Genomic DNA, 13,741 nt, shown 5'->3' on the forward strand with positions numbered 1-13,741 from the left:
CATTTTTTTAAATAATCCACATACGGATACAATTTCTAGACACTGGTTAAGAATAATCATACTTGTTTTAAAAGAGGCAGTCGGTCTTTCTAAGTACACAGTGACTTCTTGAACAATGTAAATATCAAACTTTTTTTCATCACTAAAAAATATTTATGGATAGAAGGAAACTTAACTAATGTGAGCTAAATTGAGGTGGGAAAATGTTAAAAAGACTGGGCGGAGGTAGTAAAACTATAAGTCTATAAAGGACCCATTTAACTGGAAAGGGGATTATTTGTGTATAGTAATATCGTTAAACGTTATAGAAAGTTCTACATCATACTTTTGAAGGCAGCTGTCTGGGAGGGGGTCCATCAAGGGGGCGTGGCCACGCATGGTGCGCCGTTTGGCTGCGCCACTGTCAATCTTAGGCAATTCTAGCCAATCGCAGAAGGGGGCAGGGCCACAAAGACGCGTTTAACCCCCGCTCCCACCATCTTGAGCAACGGGGACAGCTGGATCCGGGATTTTTGCCTGCTCTCTCGGGAGTCCGGGAGAACTCCCAAAAATTGGGAAGTCTCCCGGACATTCCGGGAGAGTAGGCAACTATGTTCTACATAAAAGATGAGATGCCAGTGAATGGGAAGGAACTGTGGGAAGGATGTGCAACCACCGCATGGTGTAAATATGTAAATCCGGCCCTGTTGAAGTGAGAAGCATTAGAAGGTGGATGATAGAGTGAGGATGTTTGTCCAGACAAGAGTTATGGACAGGGCTTATACTTGTAAAGTTTATTTATTTTCAAAAATTAATGTTACTAACCTTTCTGGTCTAAGCAATTTATAATTATACATACCTTCCCCCACACTATGCCACTTCCATCTGCCCATTTGATAAACACATCATCTGCGACACCTCTATCAAAAGCTGTATAAGGCTTTGTTTCATTTCCTGCAATGGCGGGATCCTATAGATGAAAGACACATAATTAGTAATTTAGCATAACATTATTAGATAAAATGTCAAAATGTATTTAATGCCAAATAACAGGTATATGTGTAGCCAAAAGATATGTAGACAAATAGTGGGCGCTTGATATAACATTTATAACACCAATAAATACATAAAAATATATATATCACTTTTGGTCATGCATATTATAGGACAGAAAGCACGTTATAAATTTGAATTGCATATATTCTCAAAAGAGAGCTTATAACATACTTGTTGGAGATCATATATCGCCATTAGTATTGGGTAGATGTATATGTTTATATAAACAAATCTAATGAATAGATTGGATTCAGCAATGATCACATTTACACATCAGAGAGATTTGCCATCTCGGAACTTATATACAGAAACACAGTTTCTTTCGGCTCCAGCCCATGGAGCAGGGATTAGTTTGACCAGATCCCCAGATAGATTCAGCTTTGTTCCGGATGCTGGTTAATGCAGCTTGCGGATCGAACAGAAGACTCAACTGTCCTGCTCATGAGCGCTTGTATATTGAGAAAATATTTGTGCTAAGCTGTGGAATACCTTGCAGGAAAAAAGGTGTCTCGCTTGATAGCGTTTGGTAGAGTGTCAAAAACGCCTGTGCTATCCGTGATTAGAGTCGTCAAAATCTCTTGAATAGAGAGAATATGCACTTGTATGATCCGGCCAGTTAATTGCTTGATGCGTTTCTCTGCTACACGAGCCGTTTCATCAGAAGCAGATGTGTAACCAATATTAAATATTATTATTATTATTATTATTATTATTATTATTATTATTATTAATATAGTGCCAGCATATGGTGTAGTGCTTTACAATTGAAAACAACACAGTAATAGAACGAGACTGGATATTACAGTGAGAGAGGTAAGAGGGCCCTGCTCGCAAACTTACAATCTATATGACAATAGAGGTTTGATACATGAGGTTAAGTGCAACATATTACATATTGATCCAGTTAGATCGCAAATGTAGATAGTGCTCAGTGGCTATATGATCTACTCACACAGCAATGTGAGCCGGAGGGATTGGGTACGTTTTTCCAGGTACCCCAACCCCGACAACCAGGATACCTACAAATAAACACTGATTTGAAAAAAAACCCGACATCAATATAAACAGACTTGCCTACAAAGTGACGCTGCACATTCCCGATGGGTGGATCATGCTGACTGCAAGTAATTCCGAAGACAGTGTTTAATGAAACACTTAACCTGTGGGGTCCCAACATTGCTGCCTTAAAGGTCGCACTGTTCAGTGACGCGGAACTAATGTGCTGGAGACCTCTGCCTTCGGAATTACTTGATCCACCCATCGGAGATGTGCAGCGTTACTTTTTAGGAAAGTCTGTTTATATTAAGGTATTTTTTTTTTCAAATCTGTGTTTATTTGTAGGTATCCTGGTTGTCGGGGTTGTGGCAATTGTTTTTACTATAACCACCGGGTCATGGGTCAGAGGGTTGATTAAGCATAGAATAACACATGTCTCATGTGAACTGTGTAGAGGGTGGTAATATGGTACTTTAGCAAGCTTAAGAGGCTGGTTGAGGAATTTTATAAACTAACCTGAAGAGGTGGGTTGTCAGAGAACCCTTGAAGATTTTAAGACTAGAGGGACTGAATTCCAAAACAACCCAATTTATGAGCTCACAATTGCAACAAACATCATCCTCACATGCTAACAATTCTAAAATGGCAGCTGAGAACAGGAAGGAGGGCTATATATAGAAGATCTCGGTTCAAAACTCTCAAAATCTGAAATGTAACCGAAATTATGTTTTTGCCTTATTTTCAGAATCTGAATTTCTCATTGGAAACTCAGAGCTCTGTTCAAACTTGTACCACAAAATGCAGTTCCAATGAATTTCTCCCAATCTAAACCTAACTGCTCGTCTCCAGTTCAAACACAATTGCCCCGTAAATTATTTAGATTGTGGTTCTTTTACTTTTATGCAGCAAAAGTTGCTATATACCCAATATAGAGAATGGACAGTGTATAAGGTGAAGTCTAAAACCTAGCATTCTTATAATTCTTCTATTTTATTCACTACATGGCTGAGAGTCTGAATCTGTGTATATGAAGAGCTGACAATTGTTCTGCACAAATGTATTTTCAAAAGTTATAAAAGTAAACACTTTTCTAGGAAATGTAAGATATTTGGAACCAAAGTCTTGTTACCTGTTTAAAATACAAAAAGTACTTGGTTCAAAACATATAGGGCCTGAGTCATTAAAGAGAGCAAAGCAAAACAAACAGAGTAAATTTGCACCTTAACAAAACCATGTTGCATTGGAGGGGGAGGCAAATTTAAAATGTGGGGACAGAGTTATAGTTGGGTAGGTCAGGTCTTAAATCAACTTTAAATTTCAGTGTAAAAATAAAGCTATCAAGTATTTGTGTGCTACATGAAAATGTAGCCAGTAGTTTCCTTACATGCAAACTGATAAACTAAGTTGCACCCATTGTATTATAACATGGTTTGTCCAGGATCAAATTTACTCCTTTTTTCCCTTACCCTCCTTAATGACTCAGGTCCATAGTATGTAACATTGTATAATAGTTTATACTATTATTATTATTATTATTATTATTATTATTATTATCTTTAACTTATAAGGACCTACAAAGGGTCCGCAGCGCTGTACATTACATATACAGAAAACAGAACCAAGACACAACATGATACAAAATTATATACAAACACAGGAGACAGGGTAAAGCAAATCAGATTATATCTGGGACAGATAGTGAAAGTGATGGTAGTAATCAGCGAGAAGTAGGCCAAAGCTTAAGAAAACAGGGCTAGGGAAGCTGGCCAAGAGGTACAGAGGGTGAAGGAACAGTAGAAGGAGCACACAAGGAAAGAGGGTCCAGCTCATGAGAGCTTACATCCTAATGGGAAGGGGGAGACACAAATTGGGTGATACTAACTGGGGGAGAGAGCCAGGACAAGGAAGTTAGGAGGAGGACTGATAGACTTGAATAAAGTAATGATATTGGTAGTAAGCTTTAGGCATTTGAGTATTGAATCACAATCCTCCAACAGTTTACTAAACATTGATTAGTAAGTGAAAATGTTTGAGCTCAAATACCATGAATACAGGTATTATGATATTGGATTTATAGTACAGTTTTGGCATTAAACATGTTGTATTATCTCTTTATTACTTTCTCTCTCCTTCTCTCATCTCATTCTCTGTTTATATACACATCACTCACCAAAAGTATAATAAATTTCATTCCTTCCGATCTTATTCGGTCAACCAGAGCTGGTAATCCTGAGAAGTTAGCACCAAGCGTGAAGTCCATTTGACGCTCCATGTAGTCAATATCAGCATATTGGACATCCTTTAGAATCAAGAAACGATTAAATTACTTAGATTTTATATTTATTAATATAAACAGAGCATAGTGGTGAGAGAAAGCTTGCAAATCCTATAGAATTATCTGTATAAAAAATTATCACTATTATGATTATTAACTGAATCTTTATATAGTAACATCATATCTGTAGTGCTTTACAAATGGAAACAAACATAGTAAAAATAACACTACAGGGTACTGTTCGCCTAAGAAAATAGGGCATGAGGTTAAATGTCACATATTGCTTATTGATCCAGCCTGATTACAATGAGATTGCAATAAAAAAGAGCTTAGTGGGGCTATGTGATCCAGCTTTTTGTGAACTGTGTAGATGGGTGATGATCAAAAAGAATAGCCTAGGGAGGTTAAGATGGTAGGTTGGGAATTTACTAAGCTTGCCTGAATAAGTGAGTTTTCAAGGAAGGTTTGAAGGTTTGTGTTACAATAAGGTTTTCTCTCGGATCCTTGTGATCTTCTTGGTTTAACGCTACCCTACTGTGAGACGAGGTGTCTAACGAAGGGAAGGTGTTCAACAGGGACCTCCACAAGGAGGTTTGGCCTTAGCTGATTCTGCCCTGCAGTTCACAGTCCTCCAAGTGGGTACAAAGTGAGACCACTTGGACATAACAAAGGGATCTAGAAGCGGATACAGGTGGTCAAGGTATGCTGATGGTTGCGATAATCTGCATGCAGAGGTTGTCTGGATATCCAGGTAAAGCTGGGAGGCTTGTGAGCTGGATGCCAGACAGTAGTGATAGTCTGCTACCAGAGGTTTCCAGATGTTCAGGTAAAGTTGGGAAGCTTGTAAGCTGAATATTAGATGGTAGCATTCAGGAGTTGTCCGGATGTCCAGGTAAAGCTGAGACGTTTGTGAGCTGGATATCAGATGGCAGTGATAATCTGCAGGTATAGGTAACATGGAGGTCCAGGTAAGCTGAGAAGCTTGGAGCTGGCTATCAGATGGAGTGATAGTCTGCAGGCACAGATAGCATGGAGGTCCAGGTAACCTAGGAAGCATGGAGGGGGATACCAGGTGATGGCTTTAGGCTGTAGACACAGCACATAGGAAGCCACAAGGAACCATTTTGATTAGGCAGAGGAACTCAAAGATCTGGCCCCACTAGAGGGGCTCAGGTGCCTTAAAAAGTCTGTAAGGATTAATTATTAAACCAATGACTGGAGGGTGAAATTAATAAAAGATGGGTCTGCAAATGCAATCCAATATGCTTCCTGCCATGAGCAAGATATGGCGCTCAGCGCTGGAGAAAAGGAGGCCAGTGGGGTACACAGGAAAGTGCGCCGGGCTCCGTCCAAGTGCTCTGCGGGCCCAGTGTGTGACAGTTTGCAGGCTACAGTAAAGACTTTTTTGTGTGAGGGATGGAATTACACAAAATGATTGCATCCTGAAAACAATCCTGTAAATGGTAATGGAAGCAGGAATTTATTTTCAATGAGAGTTGCAGATCGTGTCCAGAGAAGAGGATTCGATTTTGGAGATGTTTTGAAACAAGTGAAGAGATGTATGTTCATGCAATTTCATTTATGGCTTTGTATGTTAGTAGAAATATTTTGCATTGTATTTAGTAAAATATTGGTAACCAATGTAGAGTGGAGCAGCAGTAGAACAATGTTTTACAAAGAAAATTAGTCTAGCCACTGCATTCAAAATAGATTGTAAGGGTGAACATCTGGTTAGAGGATAACCAGTAAGAAAGGAATTGCAAAAGCCAATTTGGGAGATAATGGATTATTGAAGTGTCTGTTGTGAAATATGTGTGTATTCTGGATTTTTTTTTTATTAGATGTATGTAACTGGATTTGGATACAGATGAGATGTGAGGAACATATGACAGTTCTGAGTCAAGGATGACACCTAGAAAGCAATCATGAGGGGTAGTGCTGATGGTTATATTGTCACCAGAAATGTCAGGAATGTCGGCTAGCTAGCTTCTGATGGGTGGTGGGAATATTATTAGCTTAGGTTTTAAAAGATTAACCTTGTAGTGGTGAAAGGATATCCAAAATTAAATGGTTGAAAGACATTCAGTAATGCATGTCAACACAGATGTAATTCGGAAAGGATAGATACATTTGGTAACCATTCACATAGAGATAATACAGAAATCAAAAGGAGCTTCTTCGTTTTCCAAGAGAAGTGGTAGAGATAGAGAATGGTAGAGTGCCTAGGAGTGAGCCTTCTGGGACTCTAACTGATAGAGGAAGCAGAGAGGATGTAGGAAATAAGGATGTAAGTAGGATGAGAACCAGAACAAAACAGTTGTGAAGGCCTAGGGAAAGAAGCATTTGTTTGAGAAGTGAATGGTCATTAGTGTCAAATGCAGCAGACTGGTTCAGGATAATTAAAAGTGAGTAATGGTCTTTAGATTTAGGACTAACTACTAGTCAGTGCAGTCTCTGTGGAGTGTTGGGAACAAATGACTAACTGAAGCAAGTCCAATAGGATGTGTGAGGAAAAGATGCACGTGAGGAGAATGTAAACAAGCCTGGAGGGGCGTGGGAGTTGATAGATGGGACGGTAATCTGAGAGAGAGTTAGGGTCAAAATTTGATATTATGTTTTTCAGAATAGGAGAAATGCGAACTTAAATAGTGATGGAAATATACCAATGGGGAGAGAGAGATTCCTATGTAAATAAACCCAATTGTAGAAAAAAAACATATGACTTTTTGTTGAAGATATTCAGAGTTGAAAATTACCATTTTTGATTTAGGTCAAAGGGGTCCAATTTCAACAGGAATGTAATATTATTCTGCATTCTCACTCTTGCTTTTACCATTTGCTCATGAACTTCGTATGTTCATACTTTCTAACTGTCTACATTGCCTGGTACTTACTGCAGTCTGTGATTGTGATCCCTTTGAGTGCAATGGTGCAAGTATTGCCGTATAGCAATATATAAGATGAGGACTATAATGGAATGTTTTACAGATACATATGGTCATTTAGCTATGTTTACTTATAAGAATCTTCTAAGTACTGCATTAACAGCTATTTATATAATATATGGGCAGCATGGTGGCTTAGTGGTTAGCACTTCTGCCTCACAGCACTTGGCATGAGTTTGATTCCTGACCATGGACTTATCTGTGTGGAGTTTGTATGTTCGCCCCGTGTTTGCGTGGGTTTCCTCTGGGTGCTCCGGTTTCCTTCCACACTCCAAAAACATACTGGTAGGTTAATTGGCTGCTACCAAATTGACCCTAGAATCTCTCTGTTTGTATGTGTATGTTAGGGAATTTAGACTGTAAACTCGAATGGGGCAGGGACAGATGTGAGTGCAGCCTCTGTACAGCGCTGCGTAATTAGTGGCGATATATAAATAAATGATGATGGTGACATGCGAAAACAAAATGATGCCTTCTTCAACAAGTAAGATAGTCGAAAGCATAATAATTTTAAGAAAAGAGTCTATTATACATTCAAAAATGCAAAGTTTCTTTAGCCTAATGTTGCTTCTCACCATAAAAGGGTCATAGTTAACCAAGTTCTACAAATTTTACTATGCTATCAGGTGTTTGTGTAAATTATATTAAAAAGAAGAGATCTCTGATGCCTTCAGTGATTGAGAAAGAACCTTCCAAATTCACATCACGCAAATTATTAATATTTCACATGCAAAATTGCCACCTGTAATAAAGCCAGTCCCCATGCACAGTGAACTGTTACTATTAATAAAAATAATTAAAAAAAATAGTCAGCTTGCTCACCTTCCCAAACAGCCCCAGAGCTATACGGTCTGGGCTGGATTCTAGTATAAAAGTGAAACCAAGAACATGAGGTGCCCCTGTTATAGTGAAAACCATACCCAGCCTGGAAAAGTGCAAAAACCAATGTGTCCCCTCATCAGAAGTTACAAATCTGAGCTGAAAAATATTGGGACTCTTCTGGTCACCCCTGGTCGGAGGTGGCCAGTTTAACTAATGAAAGTGGCAATTCTTTACCCCAGTGGTCCAAGTATAAGGCATAGGAAACCCTAAGACCTATCTGCCCCCAGTAGATATATAGGTACATCTACTCAAATCAAGTGGCGCATCAGCTCCAAAGCTGTATTAGTACTGCATAACAGCCATTTTGCTCTTTGTAACTGCCCTTTATATATTTTTTGTCTTCTGTTTGTTTAAGTGAAATATTCAAACATAGTTAGTATCAGTATCGCATCTATCGGTAAAAGAACTTTGTACATTTCGCGGCATACATATCAATTATTTAAGGCATGGTTTCCCAAACCCAGTCCTCAGGGCTCCCTAACAGTGCAGGTTTTCCATATCTCCTTGCTGGAGCACAGGTGTATTCATTACTGACTGACACATTGTAACAGATCCACAGGTGGTCCTAATTATGTCACATGTGATCCGGAAAACCTGCACTGTTAGGGAGCCCTGAGAACTGGGTTTGGGAAACCCTGATTTAAGGTGAATACATTGGGTTCATTGAAGTAAATAACAGCAATCAATTATTTAACTCACATAAGGAATCTGAGCACGTTTCATTTCGTTATACAGGTCAGATATTTCGGCGTCATTCTTGTACCCATAGCGGCAAAGCTGAAATCCCAGAGACCAGTAGGCTGGCATAACAGGGCGACCAATGAGCTAAGGAAAATAAACAAAAAGCTAGAAAACTGAGGCAATATAAAAGTTATATAAAAAAAATAAAAGTTTTAATGAACAGCATCTTACTCCTGTGTATTGTTGGACAACAACCTCCGGTGTGGGACCCATAACTACATAAAAGTCCAAAATCCCGCCAATAGTGCGATAAGTTAATGCTGGTGTTTCCTGTAACGTCAGATCTGAAAATATATATGTTATGTATGAAAACAATAGACTATTGAATAAGTAATATCAGTATTATCAGTAATGATCCAACATCTGACTCAATCATGATAAATTGGATTGAAACAGCTAAATTATGTAACAGTCTCTAAACATACACTAGTGAGCTTATCTTGCAAATGACAAATTAGTGTATCACAGAAATATTTCTCTTTTATGACTTTGCCATTAGAAGTCACCACAGTGCTTACATTATACACCTGATAAATAAGCAAACAAATTGACTTCATAAATGGCAAGTTTAATTCCCCGGATCAGATACCACCATAATGTTATTTAATAAATACTGATGCCATTATTTCAAGAAAGGCATCTGTAAATCCAGTTAGTGTGTCTGCCATCATCAGTCATTTGTAGAGAATTACAAAGCCTGACCACCTTTACAGTAACAAAACTCTATTCTAACTAATTAAAACTCCTTTCCTTCAATTGCTGTGCCTATTGCATTGTCACTTGCTCAGCCTTGGCTAGTAACAGTTTAATTAACAATCGTTTGTAATGTCATCTTCTTTGCATTTTGCATTAAATGACATAAAGTTTTCAATCAGAATTCAATTGCACAATAAAAATGCGGTCTTGAAAAAGGGGTTCTGTGATGAAAAAACATTGATAATAAAATAATAACATTTTTCACTGCATTATTTTTTTGGGTTTGCTTATCTCATCTTGTATTTTTCACTCAACAACTAATATACTTTCTTCTAGCGTCCCACATTGACTGCTGTAACCTCGTTTAAACTGACATTTAGACCAGGCTCTCTTCTCGGGCCTGATTCATTAAGGATCTTAACTTAAGAAACTTCTTAGTTCAGTCTCCTGGACAAAACCATGTTACAATGCAAGGGGTGCAAATTAGCATTCTGTTTTGCACATAAGTTAAATACTGACTGTTTTTTCATGTAGCACACAAATATCAACTTTAAATTTCAGTGTACAAACAAGCTATCAAGTATTTGTGTGCTACATGAAAAAACAGTCAGTATTTAACTTATGTGCAAAAAAGAATACTAATTTGCACCCCTTGCATTGTAACATGGTTTTGTCCAGGAGACTGAAATAAGAAGTTTCTTAAGTTAAGATCCTTAATGAATCAGGCCCCTCATGTCTATTCTTAGTTGTGCACCAGGATCTTGTATACCTGTAGTCATTCCATATCTGCTAGTCATCTGTGATAGCACTGTCTTTTAGCTAAAAAGATATATGTTATAATGTAAACTGGACATTTACTTGTCAGCTTCACACAAGTTAACAGGTTATAAACATAGTGGTGAGAGACACAGCACCAGCCTCAGCTCCAGCACCAGTTACCGGCCAGCAGGGGAGGGCTGACAGATTTTAGCCTGGGGGTCAAGACTTGACTCAGCAATCTATTAGGAATATTTCAAAAGAAAAATATGCAGGTGGCCCAGTGACCCAAGGGAGCCCACTATGGTACTGGCCTGGGGGGCATATGCCCACCTGCCTCCCAGCCAAGGCAGCCCCTGACGGCTAGATTAAACCTTAAAATACAGATGGAACATGTAACGGCTCTCTCTTGTAGTCTGGTGTGGCAATGCCTACATTATAACATAATTCTCTTATCCTCTTTATACATTACTTGTTAATTGTTCTCCAATGTTGAACTATGGATCAGCAAGAGTAGACATTTAAAAAAAATATTCTTTAACATAAAAGATGCTTCATTTAAATAATGTAATGCCTTCTGCTATCACCTTCATGACGACCTCAATACTTTTTAAATAAGCTTCCTCATGCAATTGTCATTTTTGACGGTGATAGGGCTTTTCTCACTTTGATAAATAGACCCAAGGGGCTAGATTTACTAAACTGCGGGTTTGAAAAAGTGGAGATGTTGCCTATAGCAACCAATCAGATTCTAGCTGTCATTTATTTAGTGCATTCTACAAAATGATAGCTAAAATCTGATTGGTTGCCATAGGCAACATCTCCACTTTTTCAAACCTGTAGCTTAGTAAATATACCCCAAAGTGTCCTTTCTTGGGGGTATGTCAGCACTGTGTGGCTCTTACTCTTTCTGCTTCACCATGACTACCTGTCAACTGTTATCAAAATCACTGGCCCGGTGTAATAGTTTCTTTAGCTCATCACTTACTCTCCCTCCGTTATCTACTAAACACCTCTCCTCCCAACACCTTTATTTATTTTTATATCATTTCCTCCACCCTTTTTATGTCTAGAATATTCATTTCATTTGGCTCTTTCTGCATAATCATCATCATCATCATTTATTTATATAGCGCCACTAATTCTGCAGCGCTGTACAGAGAACTCATTTAAATCAGTCCCTGCCCCATTGGAGCTTACAGTCTAACTTCCCTAATATAGACACACACTCACACATAGACATAGACAGAGAGGGAGACACACAGACAGAGATAGACTAGGGTCAATTTTGATAGCAGCCAATTAACCTACCAGTATGTTTTTGGAGTGAGGGAGGAAACCAGAGCACCCGGAGGAAACCCACGCAAACACGGGGAGAACATACAAACTTCACACAGAAAAGGCCATGGTTGGGAATCGTACTCATGACCATAGTGCTGCCTGGCAGAAGTGCTAACCACTAGGCCACCGTGCTGCCCATAATACATCCAAAGATTCAGAAAAGTAAAAAGTTAATCACGAAGTGTTTACCCATAGCATTGCTATTCAGCAGAAGTACTCCATGTGCATTGCCATCATTATCCAGCCCCATATAAAATGGATGAACACCATATGAATTGATATGATCCTGAAAGAATATAACAAATAACATTTACATCAGTGATTTGAAACAGCATTAGAATTTAAAGGCCTGACTCATCTTCAAACGCAATGTGAATGCAACTTGCATTTGAAAAAAATCAGACATAACTTGCATGCATGTACACACATATTTAAGTACAAGCAGATCTCAAGAAATGTTTCCATTTGAATATGGGTATAAGTACCCCGGACTATATGCTACTTGCCATATGCATACAGACAGAACACCCTTCAGTATACGCACAATGCATATGTGCAAAATCAAGTCCCATCAAAACTTGAATTTTACTAATGTGAGTGAGCTCGACCTTGACACACCCTTACTGTACATTGCCTATGTGCATCTGCCCCTTCCCACCCCCGTTCTGCCTTTCAACTTGTTGGCAGTCGGAAGTGTCATTTACATTGAACATGAATTTTTTGTAATTGAGGTCACTGGCATAAAGTCAGTTTCTGAGCATGCGCTGAGCTATTTTACACAAAAATAAAGGCACGCTACGGGCCTTACATCCGAAGATTAATTGTTTATCAGCACTGTAACTTACTAAATATTGCTGAATTTGGGATTACAGGAAGCCACTTGAAACGTATATAGATACAGATTTTTATTTTTTTTGTGATGTCATGTGCTTATTTTGTGAATGAACCCATTTTCATGGGAAGCACATGGATTTGCATATCAATATGGCTGCACCTGCAGGGGTCTTACATTTTAAGATTTGAAAGCAGGACCTGTGCAGATCAGAGAAGTTCAGCCAAACGCAGGCTAGGTGCACTTATGTGCCTAACTTTGCATTAATATTTTGAAACTTCATTTTGTGGAACAAGTTACTTAAATTAGAATTCAGTTGGTAAGGGTGTTCGCAAGGGTGCATTTACCGGGGTGATTCACTGGTTCTCAGGTGGCCATAGAGCATGCTTCTCTCAAAAAAAGTACCGAAGGATTATTTGTTTTCAAAAAATGAAATTAATGAAAAAGTTCTCCTAAAGTGGTAGTAGCATAGACTTGTGAAGTGAAGTTTTTAACTGATTCCACCATGCACATATAAAGCTCAACCCACAATATCACTAAAGTAGTCAGAGTGTTTTTGTAGTGGCAGCTTCACACTCTGGAATGTGAGAATGGTCCATGTTCTAAGAGTGGTGGACAATTCGGTGCAAAGGATATGCTTTGCAATTCCATATTTTGCAATACATCAATGACCTTTAATGTTAGAGAAATTGCAGAATACCCACTGTAAACTATTTATATAATCACACACAGCGTTGTGTAAATAAGTAGAATTGCAAAAGTAAATGAATTAACCCTGAAAGTAGTTATATGAATGTTATTTTAGTTACATTCATAAATCAAATGTTATATCTGCACTCATATCATAATCCCGCCCTACAACTGTCCCCTTGACCCTATTCCCTTCTAACTTCTCCGCTCCCTCTCCCCCACTGCATGCCCAATTCTAACTCACCTCTTCAACCTGTCTCTCTCCACTGGCACATTTCCATGCACCTTTAAACATGTGCTCATCTCCCCAATTCTGAAGAAACCATCTCTTGATCAAGCCTATCTCTGCAACTACCATTCTATTCTTCTCCTTTTTGCCTCTAAACTACTTGAGTGATTACTGTACAATTGCCTGTCTCACTCTCTCTCCATTCTCCACTCTCTGAAATCAGGCTTTCGCCCCCAACATTCCACTAGAACTGCTACTCACAAAAGTGATTAATGATCTACTTATTGCAAAGTCTAAGGGTAAATTTTCCATAGTAATTCTCC

At 38.6% G+C, this 13,741-nt stretch overlaps 1 protein-coding gene across 1 annotated transcript in view; it reads right to left on the bottom strand.

Annotated features, from left to right (window-relative positions):
* LOC142143417 (maltase-glucoamylase-like) overlaps positions 1–13,741 on the bottom strand; it is a 191,734-nt gene that overhangs the window by 72,882 nt on the left and 105,111 nt on the right. The window contains exons 30-34 of the mRNA XM_075201251.1: positions 11,857–11,953; positions 9,046–9,158; positions 8,833–8,958; positions 4,202–4,330; positions 839–949 (exon numbers count right to left, since the gene is read on the bottom strand). Coding sequence (XP_075057352.1) covers positions 839–949; positions 4,202–4,330; positions 8,833–8,958; positions 9,046–9,158; positions 11,857–11,953 — 576 coding nt within the window. The remainder of the gene's footprint in view (positions 1–838; positions 950–4,201; positions 4,331–8,832; positions 8,959–9,045; positions 9,159–11,856; positions 11,954–13,741) is intronic.

Source organism: Mixophyes fleayi, chromosome 3, assembly GCF_038048845.1.
Source record: "Mixophyes fleayi isolate aMixFle1 chromosome 3, aMixFle1.hap1, whole genome shotgun sequence".
Lineage (NCBI taxonomy): Eukaryota > Metazoa > Chordata > Amphibia > Anura > Limnodynastidae > Mixophyes > Mixophyes fleayi.